At 48.7% G+C, this 27,905-nt stretch overlaps 1 protein-coding gene across 1 annotated transcript in view; it reads right to left on the bottom strand.

Moving 5' to 3' along the window:
- The window catches only part of LOC8030189 (chromosome-associated kinesin KIF4), a 71,043-nt gene extending 61,738 nt beyond the window's left edge, over positions 1-9,305 (bottom strand). Inside the window, exons 1-2 of the mRNA XM_029994636.2 lie at positions 9,167-9,305; positions 8,853-9,087 (exon numbers count right to left, since the gene is read on the bottom strand). Coding sequence (XP_029850496.2) covers positions 8,853-9,081 — 229 coding nt within the window. The 5' untranslated portion in view covers positions 9,082-9,087; positions 9,167-9,305. The remainder of the gene's footprint in view (positions 1-8,852; positions 9,088-9,166) is intronic.
- Positions 9,306-27,905: the final 18,600 nt, after the last annotated feature.

Raw genomic sequence — 27,905 nt, 5'->3', positions numbered from 1 at the left:
CAGCATGAAATTGCCCGGAATGCGTGCAGCGCCCCCGCCGTCTTAGCAACAGCTCTTAGTGGGCCTTTCATATTACAGGAGAACGTATATTAACTAAGTGACAAGTTGCTAATAGTACTTGTCATTGGAGCAAGTTAAAAAAATAGGTTAAAGGGGCACTGACACATCAAAATCATATATATTTTTATTATCCGAAACGATTGAAAACGATGCCGGGACATTGCCCTTAAAATTCGAAACTTGGGAATTCAGTATTTCTGAATTAAAAAAACAATTTCCAAATGTCGAATTTGAAGTTTCCGCGTGATCCGCGCCAGTGCAGTGAGTCAAATTTTGCGGTCTCCTGCGACTCGACTTTCTTTGGGACCTCCGCCATGGCCACAGCAACTCGAGGGGAGGAGGAGGTGAGCAGGCGGGATAGGAGCCGGCGCGGGAAAACAACGGTTTTTTTCCCCGACTGAGTGCCGCCAAGTTTTCCGAGGGAGGATACAAATCCAGGAAGCGACATCACACCGAAATCTGATTTTTGGTATTTAAAAAAGAGGGGCCGTAGTGCGTTCGCAATTGCGTTAAAAAACATGTTTTACGATTGCCGTTATTAAATGGTATAGAAATGTCGCCCACAAAGCTTCTAAGTTTCCTGATTTTTGACGTCACCGATCAAAAAAAGCAAGGAGGTGAGCGCAGGAGATATAAGCGGCAAAAATAAAAAGGCACGCACGTGCAAAAAAATTTTTTTTCGCGATGCGTTTTTTTTTTTTTTTGTGTTTATGACTACAATTTGCATCGTTTTAGACAAAAAATACTAAGACCTTTGGGGTGTCCAGTGCCCCTTTAAAGTTCATTTCTAAAATTTTATAAATTAGAAAGTATGTACTGAACTTTAGGGTCTGACTAATTACAGTACCTTAATTACTTTTCATTGGTGACTTAACAGCCCTGGCTCGCAATGACAGCACTGATGGAGCAAGCCTGCGGCATTTGAGGACCACTAATAAAATTAGGGAAGTGTACATATCGATGGCAGCCAGCACAGCAGCTTTGAGGAAACATTGCAGGCGGTGTCCTTTCATTGGCTGGCAGCAATCGCGCGACTTTCGGTCGCTGGTTCCAGTCTGTGGGGTATTGCTGCCGCCAGTGGTTGCCGCTTGTCTGCCTGAGAGCAGGGCGAGGCGGGCGCGGCCTTCGCGAAGCAGCGTGTACAGCAGGGCCAGGTGGGTCAACATTTTTGTAATAAGCCGACAGACTGTCGCCGCAAAGTGGGTAGGCTCAGAGCCGTGTATGGGGAGAGTGGTCAGTTTATGAACTCGCCGCCGTAACGCTCTCCTCCCGAGTGAGCCAGTCAGCACGCGGCGCAGAGCAAGAGGCATGAGCACATGCGCGTGAACTCCCGGCTGCTCCCAGCTGAGTGGGGAGGGCCGCCATTTTCGTTCATTCTCCCGGCGGAATGCGTGGGATCTGTATCCAAAATCTCAATTATTTTCTTTTTTATCGCTGGCTCTGGCAAGAAAATGACCTACTGTTATTCCTTGGTGGGTTAAAAAGCTAATAAATGAAGATTTTTCGACATATGGCCACAAACTTATTCAGGCGAAAAAGAAGTCTGCCCGTAGCAGACGACGCATAGCCTCAGCAGTGCTCTTCTCCGACAGCGTTGGTCAAAAATGGCGGTCGTCTCTTCTCTGCTCCGTCTGCTCCCTTCTTTCTCTCTCTCTCCTTTGGCGCTCTCCTCCCTTTCATTTACTTTTCTCCTCTCCGGTGCCTTGGTCGCCACACCCACTGGCAAAACTCCCAATATACGGCTCTGGGTAGGCTAACGCGAATCTCAGTAATGCGTGCGAATATAGACCTTTGCAAAAAAGAGCGCTCTGGCCGCTGCCATTTTGCGAATTGAGCGACCCCCATCAGCCAGAAATTTTTGGCACGCGCCTGAGCTGTGGAAACCCGGTCAGTGCGACTCCTCACCTGCATTATGCATTCGGAGTTCGCCGGCCTTTCTTGGAAGTTTTTACTTTATTTGCCTGTTTAGGATCGACGTTCTTCGAGGATTATTTCCGTTGAGATAATCTCCAAAAAGCCTTCCCGGCTATGTTCTGGGCCTTAGCAAAATAGCTGATAGGGTCGGGTCCGGCGTGTGGGGACAGAATAGACACGTTTGTTCATTTGCTTTGAAGCTGTGCAAAAAAGCAGCTCTTTTCTACATGTTCTCCAAAACACGCCGGATTCCGTCAGATTGTCGTGAAGTGACTATCGTCGACACTGTATATTGGATATGCTGTGTTATTTGAGACCTTTTTCAAATCCTGTTCAAAGAACGCGGCCCCGTGGGGTATGTACAATATATGATGTTCGATTGATGAGACTATGAATTTCATGTTGTGGGCAAGGAACATCCATGCAGATCTGATATCCTGTGTGATCAAATATTTTCGACGGCTAAGACCTTTGTAGATTGACATGGCTGAGTGTATGGGGCCGTAAAAAGATCAACATAAAATGAAACAAACATTGCAGTGGCATTTGTTCTGTCGAGCATGGACTCACCAAAACAGCTCTAATTTCTTGTCTTTGTTCCCATAAATAGTACAATGCAGTGATGTGATTGGCCTAAGCCGTTTTGGAGCACCTTTTGGAGCAGCCAAAACAGTGTTTTGGAGCAGCAAAAGTGGCTTTTGGAGCAGATATTCTTAGAAAAAAGAAATAATAATTGTTTCAAGTGCTGGACAAACCAAGGACACTTTGCTCGCCGCAATAAACAAATTATAGTCCAGTTAGACCACCTGGGAGTCTCTAAACACGTAACTGAAATGCCAATGACATGACACATTCTGCAATGCTTTAGTTAAATGATACGTATATATATATATACCCGCTATAGGTAAATAAGAACCAAATTGCACATATTAACATTTATTTAAAAATGACCAGCTCAGTATAAATAGCACAGCATTAGGTTGACTAGTGATAAATTAAATTAAAGCAGTCTCCAACTGATGAAACACGTGACGTAACTACTGCACTGCAATACGAAATTGTCGCACGATCGGAGATGGCCTGTTCGATCGAAACCATGCCACTCCCGCTCTGTCGCCAACTGGTTCCCAAAGTTGCATGCAAAATGTAACTGTCCAGCATACGACAAAAAACAGTCTAGCAGCACGAGCTTGCCAGGCCGGCAGGCAAGGTACAAGCTAAACACACAGAAAAAAAAAAAGAAAATAACCTGAGCACATGGATGCAAGACATCACGAGCCAGGGTGAAAAAGCTCTTGGAGCGCTTCGTGCAACGACTCAACTCGAGACAAACAAGCGCGCTGAGCGGGTTCAGCCTGTAGACATTGCATTCTTTTCTTTGGCTCACTTCCCTTCACCAACTTTCTTTCGCGGCAGATTTTTCACGCGCCGGGGTCCCTTCCGAAAGAAAACCCGCCGAGAAAAACCTAGGTAATCAATATTTCGACACAGAAGTCTTTGAGCTAAAGAGGGATTTTTTTAGTAGCGTATTAAATAAGAACAGGAATGTTGATGAACATCCGGCGGTATTTAGTCTCATTTTCGAAAGCGGCATATCTGCAGCGACGTGGGGACGGCAACACCCGACGTCGCGCGACCACGGTGACTGGCAGGCAGGAACCAAATATAGTTTTCCCATGGCCGCTGCTTTCAGGAGCGAGTGCTTCAGCTCACTAAGGAACTCCCGCCGCGCAGAAACGTGGTTTCGTTTCATAGCATGACGACATGGCCGGTACACAGTGTTGCCAACTCAAAAATTGAAAACCCGCTGTCGGAATCCCGAGAACCGCTAAAAAACCGCTAAATCCAAAACACTGCGCAAAACGACTTTTTAAACTTTTTTTTTTTTTTGCTTTAATTCGTGACATAGGTATAATAACAGTGTAGATCATATCAATGCAATCTGAAAGGAAGCTTTCCCTTTGTTTTGGCTGGAAATCTGTCACGCCACGCCACAATTCACCCTGGTGATCCCAAGCCAAAATTGCAGAGTGAGCGCATACGAACATGGCAAGGGACCCTTCAGCAGTGAGTGACTAGTTAGCCCCGTTCAACTTGTAGAGTCGTCTGCTACCAGAGGAGAAAGGCGCAGCGGCCGAAACATGCTTCTTCGTTGCAGCGTGCATGACCAAATCCACATTCTTCACAGACAGTTCCGTTTTGAAATAGCGGCACCTGGCTCGTCTGCTATCACCAGGAACCTCCAGTAGCCAGTCCTTAAGTTAGGGGTCTTGTAGCCAGTCTTTTCTAAATTTTTGAGCGTACTTCACCGCGCCCATTTCACGAAACAGTGACAAAAACGTCAAAGAAAAATTGGAACATTCATGCAGTTCAAACGTGCGCGCACAAAACAGGGAGGCATGTTCCGATGTTCGACGTCTTAATGTTCTGATGACGTCACAGGCGTTACTCTCACAAACCAGAACATTACTGAGAGTAAGCGAAGACGACTGTGGCTTATTATCCTTGTCTTTATGGATATGAAAGGTGCATCGTTGACAGTAAATCTATATAACTTCTATATCGCTAAAAAACCGCCAAGGTTACATAAAAACGGCTAAAAGTCCCGCCACCCGCAAAACAATAATTTATCCCGCTAAACAGAACCAAAAACCGCTAAGTTTAGCGGGAAAACCGCTAAATTGGCAACACTGCCAGTACACTAGCACGTTAGCGTCGGAGCGCCGCACACGTCCGCGTCTATCGTTAAAAAAAAATAATAAAAAATTTTAAAAACGCGAGACGATGGGGACGCGGAACGAGACATGACGGGAAAACCGTGCAAGACCGGATGAACGATTGATGCAGGGTACTTTGTGTCGGGCGGCCGCTTGCGCCACCTAGCTCACCGCGTGCTCAATTGCGGTACTCAGTTTAGTTTCGGTTTATAAAGGCGACCAAAATTGGTCCTTTGGCGCAAGCTTGGCGCAGATTACCCATATCTTGGCAAAATGTAGCAGGGTTAGCCCCTTGGCGCAGTTTGGCGCAATTGGCGCAGCAATCACATCACTGACAATGCATTCTTAAAAACCCCGAGAAATTCTATTCGCCATAGAACACAAAATAAAAAAAATAGAATGCGGCAATTTAGCCTCCACCAGCGTCCGGAAGTGTGCCTACGCAGGCTGCCACAGCCCACTGCCTAGAAAACCCACAGCCCAGCGCAGTCTGGCAACAATGACGTACCCTCTCAAAACCAGGGACGCACACAGCAAATCGCTTCGTTCGTGACTGGTGCTGGAAAGGTCTATATCAGGGGTGGCCAAGCTGCGGTTCGCGAGCCGCATGCACCTCTTCACGTGTTAAAGTGTGACTCGCAGCCCTACCCCCCCCTCCCTCCCGGTCACATGAGGACTTACCAAAAAGAGATGGAACGCGTTTTAAATCGAAAGACAGGTGGTTGCGGTTTGGTAGTCTCGTGCTACTGCTATCATACAAACAGTTGGACTGCTTTTGACTCTGATAGATTGAAAGTAGTTCAAGGTTAGTTTATTGCTCTGGACAGAAGTCCCCTCTACCCCCACCTCCGCAGCTCTTGAAAGTTTCGTGGTTTTGTTTGCGGCTTTTAGGCCGGGTCAGACTGGCCATCCCCGGTCTATATGATACCCGCAAAAGTATGCCGGCAGCCGTGTTGCCGTTGGTGGCTATTTCGCACCAAATTGGCTACTTTTGAGCACGGTCTGGTGACAAAAATTTTAAGTTGGCTCCTTGGCTTCTTTGGCTACTTTTAATTTATATTCTGGCGAATTTTTAGTACAGAGAATGTTTATACTCTGTCAGAAAGATGACATGATATCTGACATTACAAATACCTTTAAAAGAAATTTAAGAAAAAAACGCGGCATGTTCCGGTCATCACGATACTGAAGGAGCGGTCAATCACAAGTCCACAAACATAATATAAACGGAAGCAGCAGCTGCGTTAGAATCAGTCTTCCTTGGCAAACTTAGTTGTTGGCTTTTGTTTTCTAACAGGCCCAGAAATGATTCGCTGTATCATTTCAAGGCATTACTACTGGCTTTCAAAATGATAGCTTCCGCGACGAGTGGAAAAAAGACAGCAAGATTAATGGTAAGCTTCGTTACAAATTTTTTTTTTGGCATGCTGTGCATAAAAACATTAACGCTGCGTCTATGCCGCGCTGTTGTTCACCTATATGTTCTTCATCAATACTTCTTGCAGGCTGGGTGCCATCTGCTGACAACGGAACAGCGGCAAAGTGTAAATTCTGCAAATGCAAGATTCGTCCGCACTATGGGTACCTACCCAAGCATTCAGAAACCAAAAAAAAACACCGCGACATTCTGATCCCATTAGTGCTGATCCATCAGTGTTGCGACACAACACATCGACAAGCTTGCTATCCTTGGACTTGGTCAATATGAGATTATCTTTCCCAGTCCAAAAACAGCAGACCTGGGAAACGTCTTCAGCGAGAAGCTATCGGAATTTCCAATTGAAGATAAAAAAAGAAATGTTCACGAACGCCGTTTTTATTTTTTAAAGAAAATGGCAGTCCAGATGCAAGTACAGCTTCTTAATTCTTCATCCGCATTTCGAAGGCTCACTGCCATAAACCCAGAGTTTGCGCTGCCCTGCGCGCTTATCGGTCTGTTTCTCCGCTCCCTTTCTCTTTCGTCCTCTCCCCTTCCCCCTCTCGCCCGGGCCGTCACCGTCCACGCCACGCGAAGCGACCTGGACGCGTCACGTGTCCTGTCCCTCGCCCCCCTCCCGAACGTCACAAGACCACGTGGTTCGACGTGACGTGCCCATGACTCTGACCGCACGAGACCAATGTTGCCTGACGCAACCGAAGTTTCGGTATCAGCTGGCGTTTAAATTAGAATCACACAAATAATATTTCACATTTTGCGAATCCGAAGACGTAGAGTTGTTTAGTAGAGCTTTGTGAAATGGAATCACATGCAAGCCTAAATTTTTCGGAATTGAGCGGAGTTGCCCTTTAAGCCGCCACCACCGCTACTTCGGGTTGTGATAGGTGTGTTTAGCCGTTGCTTTTATCTGTAGCCCAGGCAGCTTTGATATAGCCTTTTGTTTATTTGCCTGTGAGGACTCCAAGACTCGTCTTAGCGAGCAACTCGGTGCCCCCAAGACTGGCCGGCTGTTCCTCGAAAGATGCCGAGTGCCACTTGTAGTGCTGTGGGCTGCTCAAACAACCCGCTGCGCAACCCGGAGGTGCTTTTTCACAAGCTTCCAACGGACCGGAAATTGAAGAAGCTGTGGGTGAACACTGTTCAACGAGTGGACTGTGGTCTTCGGCATTTACGCGCCCGAGGAAAAAAGAATGAAAAAACAGACGTGTACAGCCCAGCACACGTGTGTTCGGGCGCCGCAGCCCGCGCCGGAAGGCCGCAAAGCTTAGTGTCTGGGACTGACCCGCAGTGCGAAAGCGAGAGGGCCCCCGGTACTGTGCGTCACTGGCAGCACGGCATAGAGCAACGCCGCTCCATCCACGGAGCCACGATGACAATTTAGGCCTAGCGACGAGTACGGAAGACCGCACACACGGCGACAGCCGCCGACTACGGCACCGAACGAGTTTACTCGTTTCCCAGTCGCTAGCTTTTGGGTATAGACGCTTTACACACGCGCCAGAATACAGCCGCCATTGCTGACCTTCTCTTGTTTTACCGAGATACCGAGCCACTGAAATTGGTGTGGACGAGGCTCCACAGAAGCCAATGCTGGGGAGAAAGACAGAAGAAAATCTAAGATGGCTATAACCTGGCCTGGTATGGTAATAATGAAGTGAAGAAAATGAAATAAGAGGAAACAAAAACTGAAGGTCAGTTATGGCGGTGCCCATGCACAGCTGCTGCAAAGCGTCTATACAAGCGACGAGTACGGCATAGAGCACGCACGGCGGCGGCCACCGAGTACGGCACCGTACGAGTTCACGGGTTTTCCAGTCGCTAGCTTTTGGCTATACGCACTAACTCTTGCTACATATGCTGGATAACTACCACGTATACAGAATTAATACAAAATCAGCTTACCTCCTATCTTTAGACGGCTAGCGCAACAGAGGTAGGTGCCGCTCGGCCTGCGTACTCATTGAACGAGAATGATCCTGACGTCACGTTCACATAGCGGCTGATTTCCAGTGTTGCCGGGGCCTCGAGCGGCTAGTTTCGGTTTTGTCGGCCGCGCCCCAAACAAAACTTTGAGGCGTCGATATCTTTAAAACTACGCACAATAACGAGAAAAAAATTACACCTTGCAAATCAGGGACGCTGACTGCACTAAAAACAGTCATAATCCCAAAATCGAAAGCATGGACTGGAGTTGCCCTTTAAAAGAACTTACCCTGAATTAATGGTGGCAACATTTTTGGCACCAAGACGAATAAAATGGCTCCTTTTGACCGGTCTTTTGGCTACTTTCACCAACCGCCCAACGGCAACACTGGCCAGCAGTATAGTCACGTGGTTGAGCCAGCCAATGGGAGGAAATTGCCGGCACTTCCGCCCGGACAGCCAGGCCGCCTCCTCTCAGGCTGCCGTCAAAATAGGCTCGTCCCAAGATTAATGGCACCTAAAACACTTCCACACAAAGTGGAATGCTTGCTAATTAAAGGGCGTTACGGGCCACAAATAATGTTCAAAAGAACATATTTTAGCGAGTGGTGGCACACGGCAACCGAGATGGCTCCACAAACAAAGGGGAGAAAAGGTCACAAGTGAGAAGTCGTTTGCTCAAACCACACCCCCAAACTATCAACATGCATGTCAAACATTGCTCGACAAGACGACGTTCACTAAAAGGGCGGCTGCTCAGCAAAGCGCGCTTCGAAACGGTTACGGGGAAGTTCGCCTACCTTTGAAGAGTTTGTCAATGAGTTTGGCTACAGCGTGTGTGTAGACGGCTTCTTGAGCCTCCTCGGGGGGGAACACGTAGTCGTAAGTGAACCTTTTGTCCGTGCCAAGCACAATCTGCTGTTCACCGGGCACGAACTGGACACAGGACTGGCAGCCATCGATTTTTTCTTTGCAGACCAGTGGCCGGCAGCGTACTGCCACCCTGACCGGGATGGCCTTGCCCTCCATGGAACGCTGTGCCGGTCAGACAATGAAGGGTGTAAAACATGTCAGAACAAGGCGAAAATGGCCAAAGCGGTTCGGGTAGGCTTACCGAAAAACGACCGGCCACTACGACGGCCAAATGCTCCAACGAACGGCGGAACGAGGGCGCACGAGCACAATAGCACGGGCACGACGGGCAGTGCGTGACTGCAGGCAAGGCCAATGCCAGCGCGGCGTACGTTTTTGAATCCTGCACCGTTGGGAGACTGTTGCTCACCGTTGACTGGTTTTCCGCTAGGGACCGAGAGCAAAAATTTCTTATTTATTTATTTATTTATTTATTTACCTTCAAGGAAGTGGATTACATTTCATAAGATAGTACAATATTGTGCAGTTATTAGTATAGACAAATAAGAGGCTCCTAATCATACAATAATAGCTAAAGCGTTCTTGAAAGGATTGTGATCTTCGATGGCTGCCGTAGGTATGGGTGATGAAAGTGCTTGTGAAATGGGCATAGTTGAAATAATTTACGGCGAGATGCTAGAGTTGGTAGGTTGAGTCTAGGTTTCATTGAGCTTATGCTGTTTGCTTCGCGAAAATTTTAAACACGAGCGGCAATCAAAAGCGAAACTTCGGCTCCCTCCGGCCAGTGTTGCCACTCCTACTGATTTATCGGGAGGCACCGAGGCACCACAGTGGGAGGCACTCACTTGATCGAATGACGTTTTAGCGAACGCCCACGTTTCATCGAACGACACTTTAGCGAATAGTCGGACGCCGCGAAGCGGCGTTTTTATCAGTAGATCTAATTATATTTTTCAGAAGTCTGCTGATTCAGTGATAATACCACAGAATCTACTGAGTTTTCCGCTTTTTGATAGTAGTAGCATTGGACACGCGGTCCAATGCTACTACTATCAGAGCCGTATATTGGGAGAGTTTGGCCAGTGGGTGTGGCGACGAAGGCGCAGGAGAGTAAAAAAATGAAAGCCGTTTACAAATCCCTGTAACGCCGAATTGGAGAGCAGCTCTTGAGGAGGAGTAGGGAAGGATAGTCACGTGACCCCGGGGCCCAGGCGAAAATTTCTAACTGGGACCAGTTGGCACCTCAACTGGTTTCAACTGGGACTAACTGGTCCCACCTGTGAATCAACTGGGACTAACTGGTCCCAACTGGGATCAATAGGAGTCCAACTGGGACCAGCTGAGGGGTCAACTGGTTTGAACCATTCCCAGTTGGGAGTCAACTGGTTTGAACCATTCCCAGTTGGGAGTCAACTGGTTTGACTCCCAGTTGGGAATGGAGTGAACTGGGACCAGTTAGGAAAGTAACTGGATGGAGCGATTCCCAGTCGGACTTCAAATGCCTTTCCCGTTCCCAGTTCACACGGGGCAACAATTTTGACAAGTTGGGGGTGTATTGACCTTTGCTAATGAAGAAAACTAAAAACACTTAAATTTTTAGATTTATACAAATAGGGAATTTTTTTAATTACTGGGGTACATTTATATATGTATAAGAATTATATAAAAATTTTAATTAACTAAATAATTTTTTAATTGGAAAATATAATTAGTGACAAAATGTGTTCACCTAAATGAACATTTAGTGCATTATTAAAATATATTAAAACATCTATGCGGAGGGCAAGTTCGTCTGCTTCTTGCGCAGGGGGTAGCGGGGACATCAGAACGCAGAGCCCTGATTGGCTGATCGCGCCCCCCTACCTGAGCGTCGTCTGCTCCTTTGAAACGTCGTCTGCTGGCAACGTCGTCTGCGTCTGTCTTACCTTTCCTGCGACTTTCGGAAGTGCAGAGGCCAGATTCACGAAACGATCTTACGCCAAAAATGTGCGTAAGACAAAGCTTAATTCGTATTCACGAAACGAAATTTTCGTAAGTTTTGCACAGGTTACGACGAAATCCTACGACAGATCCGAAGCTGTCCTTCGCACTTCTTACGATCAAATCAGCATGGCCGACAGCGTCGCGGTCGCGACGACCCACGGACGTTTATTTTTCTACGTGCGCTCCTTCAAGCAGCAAGAAAAAGTAAAAAGTACTTGAAACAGACCACGACGAACAAGAACGCTGGATCCACAAACACCCGGGAAAAGCTCTCTGCTCACGACCAGCTGGCGTGCTGAATGGAATGTGCCCGCGCGACCCTTGTGAACCCTTCCCGTATTATACTTTGATCGCTGACCTCAATTTTAGATTAAGAGGTCAATTTCTTCCTCTTGTTATCTCCTTGTTTCCCGAGGCAACGGTGACTCTCGCCGGTGAAAAAGCGGTGAATCTCCGACAGCAGGAAAGGTAAGGCAGCCATCGCTTTGACTAGCAGACGTAAAGCAGACGACGTTAACTGAGCCAACCCGCCGACGCCGTTAAAGAGTGAGGGGTCTCGCCGCACACGAAAGGAGGGAACAAGTATTTGGGAGGGAACTTGCGGACACTAACACGCTCACTCTCGGTTCTTAGCAAACAAACCTCGGCGCCTCGGGACACCTCGCCAGTGAGTCCTTTCACTTCCCTCCTTGATGCGCGTCTGCTAGTAGTTAGACAAAAACAACGTACCGCTTGAGTTATTTCGTCTGCCCTCTCTGAAAGGCGAAGTCGAGCTCGCTCGTAAAAACTTGCACTTCCGAAAGTCGCAGGAAAGGTAAGACAGACGCAGACGACATTGCAAAGGAGCAGACGACGTTGCAAAGGAGCAGACGACGCTCAGATAGGGGGTCGCGATCAGCCAATCAGGGCTCGGCGTTCTGACGTCACCGCTACTTGCTTTCTCGTGCGCAGAAAACAAAAACGAGCCCCCCCCCCAAAAAAAAAAAAAAAAAAAAAAAATTGGCTTGCTTTTTATGTTTATGCCGGGTGAAACAAGGAGACGGTAGGCTCTTTAAATCGACCGGAAAATTCGGTTTCTTAACCTATCGCGCTACGACTTTGTGCAGCGTTGCCCACACGTGGTGCATTTTTTTCGTAAAATTTGCAAAGAGCGGACTTACCTGAGGAAAAAGTAAAGAAAGAAAAAGGCTTAGCTCCTATGGAAACGCAGCGACGCCACCGGTCTGCAATCAACACGGCGCCGTTTTGCACGGTATAGACAAGAGATGGCGCAAGCGGTCGCGACGCCAACTGCCGCCAACGAACGAGCAGACGACGCCGAGAGCCGGCGTAACTAGCAGACAAGGAACTGCAGTTCCTTGCTGTTACCGCGCCTGTCTTTTTTGTTTCTGCGACTGTCACCGCCTGCGGAACGCGCGCCGCTTTTGAGTCGAAAAGATCGTCTGCTAAAGAGCCTTTGAGGAATACCTCGGCCGGCTCTCGGCGCCCGTATGCTCGTTCCTTGGCGGCGTTCGTTGCGCCATCTCTTGTCTACCGTGCAAAACGGCGCCGTGTTGATTGCAGACCGGTGGCGTCGCTGCGTTTCCATAGGAGCTAAGCCTTTTTCTTTCTTTACTTTTTCCTCAGGTAAGTTCGCTCTTTGCAAATTTTACGAAAAAAATGCACCATCTGTGGGCAAAGCTGCACAAAGTAGTAGCGCGATAGGTTAAGAAACCGAATTTTCCGGTCGATTTAAAGAGCCTACCGTCTCCTTGTTTCACCCGGTAGAGCCTTGATGGAGATGCGCCTCAACGGGTAATCGGTCTCTTAGCTGTAGATGAGAAATTTGGCCAGTGCGGTACAACCGCTAACCTGGGTTTTTTAACGTGCATCACGCAGTAGTGATCACACGAACGCGTGCCGGTACGAAACTCATCCAGATCGAAACGGGCGGGTGCGGCGGGGGTCGAACCCAGGAGGTTCCCAGCGCAAGCTTTCGCTCCACGCTCCGAGCTGAGACCAGTGTTGCCAACTCAAAAATTGAAAACCCGCAGTCGGAATCCCGAAAACCGCTAAAAAACCGCTAAATCCAAAATACAACGCAAAGCGACTTTTTAAATTTTTTTTTGCATTGATTCTCGGCCAAGGTATAATAACAGTATAGATCATATCAATCCCATCTGAAAGGAAGCTTTCCTTTTGTTTTGACTAGAAATCTGTCACTCCACGCCACAGTTCACCCAGGTGATCCGAAGCCAAAATTGCAGAGTGAGCGCATATGAACGTGGCAAGGGACCCTTCAGCAGTGCGTGACTAGTCAGACCCGTTCAACTTGTAGAGTCGTCTGCTACCAGAGGAGAAAGGTGCAGCGGCCGAAACATGCTTCTTCGTTGCAGCTTGCATGACCAAATCTACATTCTTCGCAGATAGTTCCGTTTTGAAATAGCGGCACCTGGCTCGTCTCGTTAGCCCATTGTCATAGAGATCAGTGGTTAGCCCCACTCCAACGAGGTAGAGTGATAAACCGGAAGTTCGGAAGTGGCACCCCCCCGGTTGCCGCCATATTTTACGCAAATGTGACCACTCGTCACGTGACCTCCCAAGAGCCGTGACGTCACAGGTAAGATGGCAGCGCCCAGAGCTGGCGGATGCGAGTTTGTTCGGTGCGCGGTAGCCGTGATGTGCAGCTGCTTTCCGACGACTTCGGGCTTCTTCGTGCTCGCTGACGCAGATATAATGTGAAAATATGAAGGAATGAGATTTTATACCGTTTTTGCGCAAGATCGCTCTGGATCATCTGGATATTAACGTCTGTGAGACAGCATCAGCTCTGCATCGCCGTACCGGTGCTCGGATTCCGGGATGTGTCCGAGGACCGATAGAACTATGAGTGCTTATAACATGAAATTTTCGCATTCTCTTAGCTTTGTTTGAACGTTGAAATATCTGAGAATCTACGTGAAATGTATACGTCGCGTTAGGGCCTAAGGGAAGTTGTTTCAGCCCTCCGTCACCGAACAACCATATCAACTTTTAGCGAGGAAGCTCCTGCGATTCTTTTGTGCTAATCCACGATTCTACATTCGATCGCTTTTCTTCCTTTTTTTGTGTGTGTGTGTGAGTGCGAAGTGCACCCTTATTTTCAGCTACGAGGATGGCGTTTTATTGAGTATGGGGAAGAATAAATCGTTGCAGGCACCTGCTTCAAAGCTATTCGACTTGCTATAAGAACAACTGTTTTGGTGCATCCATAGATTAACTGCGCATTTTTTCTGTTTTGTAGGATTTATTGCAGCTATACTCTTTTCCATCAAGAGTGCATTGTATTAGTCGGTCAGTTATTTAATTGTTCTAATTACCTGGATAAGATGATTCATATTTGTGTTCATCCCTTGCCTGGAGAGCAGTCTTGTTGAAAAATGTTGACTACCATTCCTTTCGGTCTCTTCAATACTCTTTTTAAAAGTGTGGGGTGTCTATACTTCGCATCACCGTAACTTGGAAAAGGCCAACCGCCACAGCCCCCTCGAGCCAATCAGAGAGACGGAGCGAAGGTGTGTGACAAATCTGTGCAGACGAGCACTCTGGTGATATGTTGTCATGTGCCTCTCTCCAATGTGTGTATTGACTTACCGACACCTTAGCCTTTGCCGTCTGCCAAATTCTGATAAAACAAATTACAGTAGCTACTACTGTAATTACCCCAAGTTTTCAGACTTTGGGCATTTGTTCGACAAGGATGTTATGTCCGCCATCCCTGTGAATTCGGCTCAGCACGTATTGGAGTCGAATGCTGCAATAGCGTTCGACGTGAACTGGGGCCCATTCGTGTGCTTTACGCCGAAAACAATGGTGACAGTTGTGTTGCTTGATAAGGTTCTGCAAAGGGTCTATTGCGTCATACATATAGGAAGTGTCATGCTATATAACAATGCATCAACACATACTATTAAACTATATGCTCAGAGGTGTGTTTGTTTTTCCAATTAACAAGTTACAGCAGTGTGCTTTAATGCTATTATCATGTGTGTAGTTTTAAGTATCCTCTCTGCAATGCCTACAATGCCCCTGGAAGGAATAAATTAATAAATAACATTTTCACATCACTGGAGTTGGTTTTCGGATGCACCACATGTTCAGGAAAGGTTGAACGAGCGCTGCCCCTAGCAAGAAGTCTGCCAGTCTGGTATGACCCCTTAATTAATATTGAAGGGTCAGAGATGCGAGTGTCCTCGTAAGGTCCAGAGCGTGCAGTGGACACAATTCTCGGTGTGTAGACTCTCAAGGCATGAAGGCAAGCGGAAATATGTTTATCTGGTTAGTGTATCAAATATGTTTATTTCCACTTGATTACATAATTATTGATTCTTAGTAAATGGTTCCATAACGAGTTCTTTCTGCGACAGTCTCGTGTCAGGCGTTCAGTCGTAGTACCTGTGGACCTTGTTGTCGGATGACGCTCCTGGCATGTCGGTGTTCAGTTTGGTCGAGTGGCAACTTTGACCGACTGATGCTGTCTTGTAATCATACGTCATGTGCGGCCACTGACGTCTGATGCACTGAAGCTGCAGGGCTGGCTTCTAATCCGAAAATTTTCCTGGTAGTTTTCGGCATCAATGCAGCAAGCTCGGGCATGTATTGCATACGTGGCTGTGCCTTTTGCTGTACCGTTGACTTGATAGCTGGCAACAATTTTTGTTTGCTATCCAAGTCTGGTGATGCTTGCAGTTCACTTTTGAGAGCAACCAACCATTCTATTCCTTCAAGTCACTCAGGGGCATTCTTCCTCAAAGTTGGAAATTGTGTGCTTCGTGGAGTGGACACAGAAAATTGATGTCAGCAAATTTTTAGGTATTGTCCTTGGACGACAACCGACACCAAATCCACTGTCACTGCATCGCCGCTCACCTGCTTTGTCGTGCTTACCTCTTGTTGAGGTGATGGACATGAGGAGCTTCGGGGTAATCAGGGATTCAGAATCTTCGATTCAGCACCTTCAACATCAGGGAAAAAGGTCGCCGAAGGTAATCCTTAATCTCCCGTGGTCGCTCCTCGAGGCGTAATCGAGGGTCGTTTGACACGAACCCTCGCAGACCAATTCATTGGTACGGGCTGCTTTGGTAGACATGGTCGGCTTCATGCAGTGGTAGCAAAGTGGTTTTCGGTCGCACATTGGCATCACCTACGTTTTCCTCGGTGTACTTTGTTGAGCACAGACCTACACACGATGTCGGGAATGCTTCGGCGTTAGAGTGTTTCATTGAATTGGCATTGAATACTAAGGGGCAGCCGGTGGCGGTCGTCGTGCCATTGTGGCGTAAGTTGCCCTTGGTTTGTCAGATGCCGCTTCGCTCGCAGAAGTCTCGGTTGAAATACCTGTCAAACTTGTTCCGAAACAATCTCGGCAATCAAAATAAAAGTCGGGCAACTGATCGCAGGAAGTAGCTTCCTGATCTCCTCCCAGACAACGTCGTGGATGATGTCGTGGATGCCTGGGAGGCTGGCGTCGAAGTAGTAGCTGGACAACTCGAGTGTCGAGACGCCAGGAAGTTGTTCATAGTGGCAGGCTCGGGCCTGCAGTGTACATTCCATGTTGGAAGCCTCGGTGATATGAACACTTCGACTGTTGTTGGGGGTTGCGGACAAGGCTGCCGAAGGTGTTGTCCCTCACGTGAGGGGCATGGGATTCTTAGGTTCTTGTCTTCTGTAACATCAAGGTCGGCGTGGGCGTGGGCGCTCGATCAAGCGCAAAACATCCTCCACGAGTGCGGTGGCGCTCTCGTTGGGGCAGTGTCCTGGACAGAATCAAGAATGCGGCTCTCTCTCGTTGATGGTGGCTGACGAATGTGCGCTTCAGCTCGATCTTGCAAACTTCCCATGACGTTAAGGAGGATCCCTGGTTCTCAGACCAGCGCCGGCAGTTTCTTCCACGAGAAGTATAGGTTCTGCAGGAGCTGGTTGTCTGTCCACCCAATGTGGCGGGCAACACTGTCATATTGTTCAATCCAGTCCTTGACGTCTTCATACAGCTTGCGTGAAAAAGCGTCAGAGTGTGATTTGCGACGGGCATGCAAACAATGGTGGGAGGGGACACGGTTTGCTGCTACAGGTTTGTCATTGTTGGCTTAGTCAGCTTCGGATTTTCTGACAGGAGACCGAATTCCGGTGGTTTTTCCTGGTAGCAGCAACTGGCTCGGATTTCAGGTGCTTCGTGGTGTATTTCCGAGGTTACTCCTTGTGGTATTCGGTCGTCTTGCGGTTGTTCTGCCAGGCTCGGGTCAGGACTTTGCTTACGGCTCGACGGGGGTATAAGACGCAGGATAGTCCGCCAGCCGTGTCCCATTATCGAGTAACTCGGCTGAAGAGCCGCCGGGTTCACACAGAGTGAAGGGCTATGGGTGCCCAGCACCTCCACCAGAACATACGATTACAGCTGAGCATGACCTGCAGTGTCCCAGAATAGTGAATATTGATAGAAGATAGGACTGGAACAAGTTTCCGTGACAGTATAACAAAACTCGCAGAAGAGAATCTATCCTGACCACTGAAGAAGCTGCATTGCTTTAGTGGCATTCTGTCTGAATAAATCCTCTCCTTCGGGGTTTGGCGACTGCCGTGGACGAACTGAACTGAAATGGATGTGGGACCACTTTTCTGGTAATGAGCCACTGCAGACTGTTGCCACAAAGCGGCGTGAGATGGGTACGTAACACGCTCAATGAAATGTCCGGACAGCTTGCAATTCGCGTAACGAGTGTGGATGAAACGTTTGTGTTGACGAAACGTGCGACAGACCAGCGGGATCAATACCAACTGCAACACCTGTGCTCCGTGAAAGTGCACGTCTACGCCGGAACAATTTCGGAAGCACCAGAGCATCACCTAAGCATGGCACAGGAACTACCAGCTTGAAGGCAGCTCTTCGGTGCGCCGCACACCTGTGCTCCGTGAAAGTGCACTTCTACGCCGGAACAATTTGTAAGCAGCACAGCATCATTCAGCACGGCACGGGAGCTACCAGCTTCAAGGCAGCCTTCCGGTGCGCCGCACAACCGAAGTGAGCCCTCGGTCATTTGATCGAAACTGCACCACGATTGCACACCGCCAATCACGACTCACGCAATTTCCGTAGCTAAACTGTGTATCCAAATATATTGCACACGCTTCACTGCAAACCTCGAAGATTCCGATGGTCAACGAGAGCACAGAGACGTCGCCTTAAATTTTATCCTAGCGGTATCCGAATCAATCCGAGGTCCGAGCAACGTAGGTCAGATTAGTGAAAAGACGGTGAGAGTGCAGGCGAGCTGGTGGTAGCTAATCATGTCGTATTACACCTGAGACTGCGGTGGAAGAAATCGGAAGAACTTTCAGTAGAAGGAACAGACACAGAGAACGTTGAGACGTTCTCTGTGTCTGTTCCTTCTACTGAAAGTTCTTCCGATTTCTTCCACCGCAGTCTCAGGTGTAATACGACATGACATGAGTAGGTCAGATTGTCTCTTCCGTGGCAATATCCCGGTCGGTCACCAGCGAAATGCACACCGTTCCTCCGTATTTTCACGTTATACCTACGTCAAACACCACGCTGAACTCTGAACTCGCTTTCGAACGGTTTCATATGACGGCTTCCGCGTCTGAAATCAACTCGCCGAGACGAACGACAACCAACAAAGCATCTGACAAGCTCCGGCCCAGCTGGGGCCAGCCGCTGCATGGGCGCTGCCATCTTTCCTGTGACGTCACGTATTTGGTTTGGTCATGTGACGTGTGGTCAAATTTGCGTACAATGGCAGCCGCCTTAGGGGGGTCACTTTCGAGTGCAGACCGGAACCCCGGTTTATCGCTCTAAGCCCCTCTACCTCGTTGGCCACTGATCTCTATGACAATTGCTGGATCGCGCTTCCCCGCTTGTTCGCTGCAGCGCAAGTGAAGCCACCGGGCTTCACTCGCTTGGGATACGATTTGCCGTTTTTGCTAGCCTTTGCTGCGGTTTTCCAGCGTGCTGACGACACGTTTTCTACTCGTTCGTCGTCATTCGCCGAAGAAGTTTTTTGAAGACTCTGTGTATGTTGAGACTTGCCGTTGTGAACACGTGGAAAATTTTACGAAAGTGCAGTGTCGCAGGAAAAAGGCACAACGCGTCGAAAGGAAGGGCTGGCGGCGTGTTCAAAGATTCCTTGGCACGCCGAAGTGCCGTGTCTCTGTGCCTTCGCACGCTTGGATACCGACCAAGAACCGACGCCGTGTGTATGTGTTCAGCGAGTGCAATGTGCGTGAAGCTGTTCGTGCCTCTGGATCAGCGTCTTTTCCCCTCGCGGTTTAGGAACGAGCTTAATCCAGCGTCCACTAGCGACGGAAGATGGGGAGAAGGTACGTCTTTTTTTCGTCCTTAGACGATTTACACAATACCGTGCACAACAGCTCCTCATCACTGATCAGTGCTGGCTTATTATCAACCTACTTAATTGCATTTGACGTTTGAGCGCGGCTCGCCTAATTGTAATTGGTCAACAGATGGCACACGACCATATCGGCCGCGCTTCAAAGATTTTCATTCTCGCCGTCTTGTACTTTTGCTTTCGAAAACCCCCCTGGCTCCACGTACAACGTTGCCCTATTCGTGCTCCCACGGAATCTATTAGAGTAGATTTGGGACATAGCCATGGTTAATATAGTACATAAGAATACGTACAGATCTCCCCCTTTTATTGATAGCAACTCACCGGCACAGCGTGACGATCCAGAACTCCGTGGCCGATATATATAAATGATCTAAAGGCATCTACGCGCGACACACGTTCAGAACTTTGGCGCGGCGTCAATTCTTGACCGGTATCCAAGCGTGCGAAGGCACAAAGATGCATCACTCGGCGTGCCAAGGAAGCTTTGATCACGCCGCGACACCGGCGACACGTTTTCGACGAGTTGTACCTTTTGATACGGCTTCACTCACATTGCACTCGCTAAACACATTCACACGGCGTCGGTTCTTGGTCGGTATCCAAGCGCGCGAAGGCACAGAGACACGGCACTTCGGCGTGCCAAGGATGCTTTGAACACGCCGCCAGCCCTTCCTTTCGACGCGTTGTGCCTTTTTCCTGCGACACTGCACTTTCGTAAAATTTTCCACGTGTTCACAACGGAAAGTCTCAACAATACACAGAGTCTTCAAAAAACTTCTTCGGCGAATGACGACGAACGAGTAGAAAACGTGTCGTCAGCACGCTGGAAAACCGCAGCAAAGGCTAGCAAAAACGGCAAATCGTATCCCAAGCGAGTGACGCCCGGTGGCTTCACTTGCGGGAGCGGCAAGCGCGATCCAGCAATTGTCATTGAGATCAGTGTCGTTGGCCCACTCGGCCACTTCCTCCCTTACGAAAATGAGCCCACTTGCGAGGCGTATTTAAACACCTACAGTATTTTTGTTTCTTTTTTCTTTTAGTAAATAAATTTATCTTTTGGCCAATTAGCGCTAGCCGGCCGCCGTGGCACGCGGGTGCGGATTAGTGGTACGCGCTGTCGACAGATGGCGCTGCCTATGCTGACGCCATCTGTCGCAGATGGCGTCAGCATAGGCAGCGCCATCTGCAGATGGCATTCACTACAGTGAGGCCACGGGTTACAGGGTGGGGGATAGGATGGGCCGCACGGTGACTGCTTTTTTGGGGGGACCGAGGGCCCTGGGGGCACTGAAGTAACTGAAAACCCAACAAAGTCAGGAGAGGCACCCAGGGTTAAAAAGAGGAGAAAACGTAAGAACAGGTATAAAAAATCAGCACAATCAGACATTGGATATATTAACATGCAGGGTGGTAGAAATAGGTTAAAATGGGAAGAGGTGGAGGAGCAACTAAGAAAGGAGGATTTAATGGTGTATGGGTTTGTGGAAACACATCTCAGAGACATGGAGCAGCCACCTTGCAACCCTGACTATGTGTGGGAAGAATGCAACAGAATGGAGGGAACGAGGAAGGGAGGTGGAATTGGAGCATTTATTAAGAAGAATATGAACTTTCAAAGGATCAGAAAGGAGTGCGCCGAACATTTGTGGCTGAAAGGAAAAGTCGCTGGGGAATCAACAGTCCTTGGAGTGGTTTACTTATGGACAGGGACAGGTGCTAAAGAGGAAAACAGAAAAATGATTGATTGCATATCAAGAGACATTAGTGAACTAGGCGAAGGCTCCGAAATAATTATTATGGGAGACATGAATGCCCATATTGAGGGTCTGGATGGGTATACGGACTCAACTGGAAGCATATTACTAGAACTGGTGGAAAAACATGACTTAGTTTTATGTAATACCAGTCAGAAGTGTGACGGGCACATAACTTGGGAAACTGGCAATCTGCATTCAACTATAGATTACGTACTCATGTCACACAAAATATATGGTAAGTTACAAGTAATGAAAATAGATGAAGAAGGTTCCAAAAGTCTTGGTAGTGATCACAAACGTATTAAGCTGAATTTTGCCAGAGAAGTAAATGCTGAAACTAGACAACATAATTCAAAGCAAACTTTCTGCAGCGACAAAGAGTTGGAAATAGTTGTTGAAAGAATAGAGGCAGCAGTTTCAGGGCAATGGCATACAGATTGGACCTATGAGAGCCTAACTAGGCTTTTTTCTCTAGAACTAGACAAAGTTAAGAGTAAACGAAAGGGGAAGCAAGGACATAGACCAAAAAGTTGGTGGGACAAAGAAGTGAAGCAAGCGATACAAAAACGTCAGGAAGCCTCTAGAGAACACAGGTATTCCAAGCGTAGTGGGGAGTCCGAAACGGAAGTAAAAAGAAAATGGGACAATTTTGTAACATGTCGCCGAGAGGCATCCAGTTTGATCAATGCGAAAATTCAGAGAAAGGGTGAGGAATGGATGAGTGATGTAAGTAAGAAAGATAGAAATGCTGCCAAGAAGTTTTGGGAGCACTTGAACTCACTCGGTGAAACAACGCAAGCTAGACAGAGGTTCATACTCTCGCATCAGGGAGATCAATTAGAGGGAGATGATGCGATACAATATATAGGAGCAGTGATGGAGGAGAAATTTCGGGAACGGGTACATGTGGAAGATAGGAGAACCGAAGGAAGTAGCAGTCCAGTTTGTGACATCGCGGATTTTGGACAAAGAGAATGGGAAAAGGCGGAACGAAGAGTCCCTAGTGGCACGTCGACAGGCACAGATGGTATCCCTATCAAGCTGGTGAAGAATTTGGGTCCTAAATCTAAGGCAAAACTAAGGGAGGTAGTGAGTACCATGATAACAAAAGGAAATATTCCAGATGAATGGAGGCTTAGTAGGATGAGTATGATATATAAGGGAAAGGGAGATAAGTCTGATATTAGAAATTATCGTCCTATAACCGTGACACCGGTTATTTACAGGTTGGTAATGCAGATTATAAAGAACAGACTGGAGGAATGGGTAGATTGCGAGGGCATACTGGGCGAGTTACAGAACGGGTTTCGAAAACAAAGAAGGTTGGAGGACAACTTATTTTCTCTAACACAGTGTATAGAAATAGCGCAAAAAGAAAACAGACAGCTCTGGCTGGCATTTCTGGATATCAAGGGTGCCTATGACAATGTGAACCAAAGAAACCTGTGGGACATAATGGAGAACTTAAACCTAGATGAAGGACTAACAGCACTATTAAGGAACATTTACAAAGATAACAAGGTGATTATAACATGGGAAGGAAAGGCGACAGGGAAAATAGAGATAAGACGAGGCCTTAGGCAGGGGTGCCCGTTATCGCCTTTGCTGTTTATGTTGTATCTGAGAGGATTGGAGGATAGACTAGAGAAGAGTGGGCTTGGGTTCAACCTTTCTTACAGTAAGCTAGGCCAAAAAATTCAGCAATCCTTACCGGGATTGATGTATGCGGATGATATTGTACTAATGGCTAACAACAGGACAGAGTTGCAGGAATTAATGAGCATCTGTGGTAGGGAAGGAGAGGAATTAGGTTTAGAATTCAGTAGCGAAAAATCGGCAGTCATGATTTTTAACGAGGATGAAGTTGAGAGGCTGAAGATACAGAATATTACAGTTGAGAGAGCTAGTAAATACAAGTATCTAGGAGTATGGATATGTGATGGTGCAGAATATCTCAGAGACCATGAAAAGTATATAATAGGTAAGGGCAACAGAAATGCAGCTGTAATGAAAAATAGAGCACTTTGGAATTACAACAGGTATGAGGTGGTGAGAGAGATTTGGAAAGGGGTCATGGTGCCTGGCTTGACATTTGGAAACGCAGTGCTATGCATGAAATCCGAAGTGCATGCGAAACTAGAAATAAAACAGCGCGGAGTAGGTAGACTGGCTTTGGGGGCGCATTGCAAAACGCCAAACCAGGGAGTACAAGGAGACATGGGATGGGCATCATTTGAGAGCAGGGAAGCGGTGAGCAAGGTAGAATTTGAGGATAGGTTGAGGCTAATGGATGGGGAGCAATGGGCACGAAAGGTTTTCAGCTATTTATACATGAGGAGTGTAGACACAAAGTGGAGACAGCGCACTAGGAAATTAAGAGGAAAGTTTTTGGGCTATAGCGAAGAAGAGCAAGTCTCAGTTAAGAAGAAAGTTAAGGCCACAGAAAGGGATCGGTGGCTAGAGGGAATGCAGACAAAGACTGCTCTGGAAAGCTATAGATTAAACAAAAGAGTTATTGCCAAAGAAAGCATTTATGACAATTCTAGGGGAAGCTCATTGCTGTTTGAGGCAAGAACGGGTGTTCTGCGAACCAGAACATACAGAGTGAAGTACCAGGAAATGGATACAGTGTGCATTGCTTGTGGAGAGGAGGACGAGACGGCTGAGCACTTGATACTCTACTGCAAAGGGCTTCACCCTATGCCTACCGAAGACAACATAGATTTAATAAAGTCATTGGGTTTTAGAGACAGCGAAGGGAGAGTGGATTTCAAGACTGTAGAGATTACCAAGCAAAGATTAAGTGAATGGTGGCAGAAATCGAGAGAAAACTAGGTATTTTCTTATTCACTGATGGCAAGGGGGTTTCATAGCCTCACTTTCTTTGCACTGCGGAGTGAATATAGATTTCACATTTAAATATTCTAAGCTTAAATGGTAAAACAAAATGGCTAGGTGGCGTAAGCTACCGCCCGATCCAAAGGGCTCAGCCGTATTCATCCATCCATCCATCCATCCGAGTGAGCCTAATGGCGCGTTCACACTGGAAGCGGATCCGCGTTCGCGAAGCGGATCCGCGCGTTCTCAACCGCAAAGCGGCTAGGATTGAGCGGTTGGAGCGCGTTTTTGCCAACCGCTTCGGGACCGATTTCTCCCAACCGCTTTCACGAACCGCAAAGCGGCAACCAATCACAACGAGACGCTGACGTGACGTCAGTGACTTTCGAAACAAGATGGCACCTGTCGCTGGTGAGGCGTCCAAGGCGCTGTAGTCCTAGCGCTGTAGTCTTAGCTTTCGACAAATCAACGGAGAAACTTCATATTCACGTCTGTCACTTGAATCCGCCGCGAAAAGAATTGACTCGTAAATTTAACGCGCTTCGCACCGGTGATTTGGTTCGGGTAAGAGTTTGTTTATTATTCCGGGTGCCACAAGCCCAAGCTCGGTGCCTTGTTAGTCTCTGCCCGTAGAACGTCAGAACCCGCCCCTGATCGACCGAAATGTCAGCTTTTCTACCCACTAGTATAGTCGCATGAACTATTGAAAGCTTTCGACACCGTGCATGACCACCACGAAGGCCAATAGAGACGTCGTGAGCTTGATTGCGTAGCCAACGCACTACCGCGGAGGGGGCAGGGTACCTGCGCTAGCTCGACTTGTAACGTTTGCTACTAATAAAATAAATAAAGGGAACCTACTCAAGGAATAAAGTGTACGTACCAGACAATGCAGAGGTAATCCATACGGCGTTTATTTGAGCTTAATGTCAAACCAACAGTAGACTCGATCGACGAGCGAGTGACGAGAGGAGAGTCCGCCACCAACGAAGCCACGACCGGCTAGCACCGAACACATTCCCCCGCACCACGGTCCAGCCCACCGCCCACAACTTCGAAAATGATAAGAGCGAACAGCAACAAGGGGGGAAAACTGGCCCTCTATCCCGAAAACAAGGTCAGCTATTCATGCGGGAAGGGTCCACTTCGAAGAAAAGGTCGGGGGCATCCTGTTCTGAGTCAGCAAGGCGCGCCTAGCTGGGCTTTGCTTGTGGGCGATGTCGAGGGAATCAGAGGCGAGTTTGGCGGGTCCATGCTTCTTTTTTCGCTGCCTAAACTCGTGATGCGCGCAAACATCCCGGTGAAAAATATTCCGAGTGCCAAAATAGCATAAGTTTGGCTTTGGATCTTGAATTAAAGTGGATTGTGGATTGTAAAACAGGGTTGCCAAACGCAAGTCTCACAAGATCACGCGTGATCGCCGAGAAACCGCCAACCGGCTCTCGGTGAGTCTGACTCTGAACGGGGTCGCTCGCGAGCCGCATCCGCAACCGCTTCGCGAACGCGGATCCGCTTCCAGTGTGAATGCGCCATAACGCCGAGTCGGACGGACGCGGACGCGGTCGACTCCTTGCGGTCGACGCGGTAGAGAAGGGTCGCCATCGCCCAAGTTGGCGTCGTTATGAAAATGTCAAAACTACAGCTGCGCTTCTTTGGACCTAACTGTACACACACCATGGTGGCGGCGGTGAACTTCGAGGATGGAAAGATGCAGTTCAGCGATCGGAGGGCACCCAGGAAAGACCGGACGGAAGAGAAAACGCCGCGGAGAGCACAATGGCGAAAATGGCGGGAGGTCTACCTCGAAAATGTTCGACTGTTTTGACAGAGATTGCAAGGTGGGAGCGCTACCGCATCTTATCAGGACTTCACCTGCGCAACGCGGGATCACGGGTAAGCACCTTCACGCGATGGGAAGAGCTGAGGACGTCTTCACTAACAGACGCCAGCGGCCGATCTTCCTTCATCTCATGAATACCACCACCTCTGAAAGAGCGATTCAACCGTCGCAAGCAAGTGGCTAAACCCGGAGCGTGTACGTCACCGCACCTATTTAGTCTCATTCTCCAAGTTTTTGACAATAAAGTCTTGTCAACCTTCCATTTTGTGCCGTGTTTCATTGTCATTGTTGCTGGAGTTGGTACCAGCGGTAACTGGGACCAGTTGCCATACCTCGGCAAACCTCACTCATGAGGGCCCTCACTCACCCTCACTCACCCTCATCTTCACAGGTGAGGTGAGGGTGAGTGAGTTTCTGAACCAGGAAAATTCATGAGTGTGAGGTTGAGTGAGGGCCGTGAGGGCGGTGAGGGCCGTGAGGGCCGTGAGGGCGGTGAGGGCCGTGAGGGCCGTGAGGGCGGGGAGGGCCGTGAGGGCCATGAGGGCCGTAAGGGGTATGAGGGCCATGAGTGCGTGAGGGCGGTGAGTGGCGTGAGGGCCGTGAGTGGTGTGAGGGCGGTGAGTGCGTGAGGGGTGTGAGGGCCATGAGTGGCGTGAGTGCAGTGAGTGGCATGAGAGGCGTGAGGGCCGTGAGGACGGTGAGTGCATGAGGTGGTGTGAGGGCCGTGAGGGCGGTCAGTGCGCGAGGCCCCCTTCAGATCGAGCATCTTTCTCAGCAATTTTGGTGTTAATGGCGGGTTGTTCTCTAGCTTTCCCTAGATCGACAGGAATTGCTGAGATCGGGTCCGGCTCGAAATAAGCAAGCAACTCGAAGCAATTCGAATACGTTTGAAGCGGCTGCATCTGATCATGGGACGCAAAATTTTCACGTGATACCTCGTGCCGGTGATGACGACACCGAAAGACTTGGTTCTCGTTTGAAATCGATCGTTTTTTGGAAATAAACTGTTTCAGAAAGGTGCATTAGTATTCTTAACGGGATTTAAATGCATAAAAACACGTTTATAACGCGTAATTCTGTCTAAATAGTGCAAGAAAAATAAAATTTTATAATGACGTTTGCTGCGTGTGATCGCGGGCGGCGCGTGTTGCTGGTGTTGCGACTAGGTAGGCCTCCCTAGTTGCGACGAAAAGTTTCTGGCCGAAATTGCCCCATCTGAAGCTGGCCTGAGTGGCATGCGTGAATGGCGTGAGGGCGGTGAGTGGCGTGAGGGCCGTGAGGGCCGTGAAAGCCGTGAGGGCGGTGAGTGGCGTGAGGGCTATGAGTGCGTGAGGGCCATGAGGGCCGTGAGGGCCGTGAGGACGGTGAGGGCTATGAGTGCGTGAGGGCCGTGAGGGCGGTGAGGGCCGTGAGGGCGATGAGGGCGGTGAGTTGCGTGAGGGCCATGAGTGAGTGAGGGGCGTGAGGGCCGTGAGTGCGGTGAGGGGCGTGAGGGGCGTGAGGGCCGTGAGGGCGGTGAGTGCGTGAGGGCCGTGAGGTTCAGTGAGGGTGAGTGAAGGGCTGAAGGTGAGTATGACTGTGAGGGTGAGGGTGAGTGAGGGGCTGAACGTGAGTGTAGCTGTGAGGGTGAGGGTGAGTGAGGGGCTTAGGTGAGTGTGGCTGTGAGGGTGAGGGTGAGTGAGGGCGACCTAAAATGCCGACCTCTGGTTGTAACTGGGACCAATTCCAGCTGGGACCAATTCCAGCTGGGACCAACTCCAACTGGGACCAGTTGCAACTGGGAATTGTTCCATAAACCAGTTGCAACTGGAGTCTGGGACCAATTGGTCCCAGTTGAAAAGTTTCGCCTGGGGGGGGGGGGGGGGTCACCTGGCCTCGGGGAGGGGGGGTCACGTGACCCCCCCCCCCCCCCCCCCCCCCGGTTACGTCGACGGCGACGCCGCTCAGGCTGGAAACGGGCCCCTACGCCCTAAGGGAGGAGAGCGCCGAAGGAGCGAGAGAGAAAGAAGGGAGCAGAGAGGAGGCGACTGCCATTTTTTAGCAGAGGCTGGTGCGCTTGCCCTGGTAATTCTAACATATTGTTTGCGCATGTTTTAATAATCACCTATTCAGGTAAGAAATTGTGAATACGCAGTTTGTAAAGGATAAACAGTAACTTCTTACGACGTAGTTCGGGTG

The sequence above is a fragment of the Ixodes scapularis genome, unplaced genomic scaffold (genome assembly GCF_016920785.2).
Source record: "Ixodes scapularis isolate PalLabHiFi unplaced genomic scaffold, ASM1692078v2 PGA_scaffold11__112_contigs__length_91849675, whole genome shotgun sequence".
Lineage (NCBI taxonomy): Eukaryota > Metazoa > Arthropoda > Arachnida > Ixodida > Ixodidae > Ixodes > Ixodes scapularis.
This window is presented reverse-complemented; position numbering and strand designations above follow the sequence as displayed.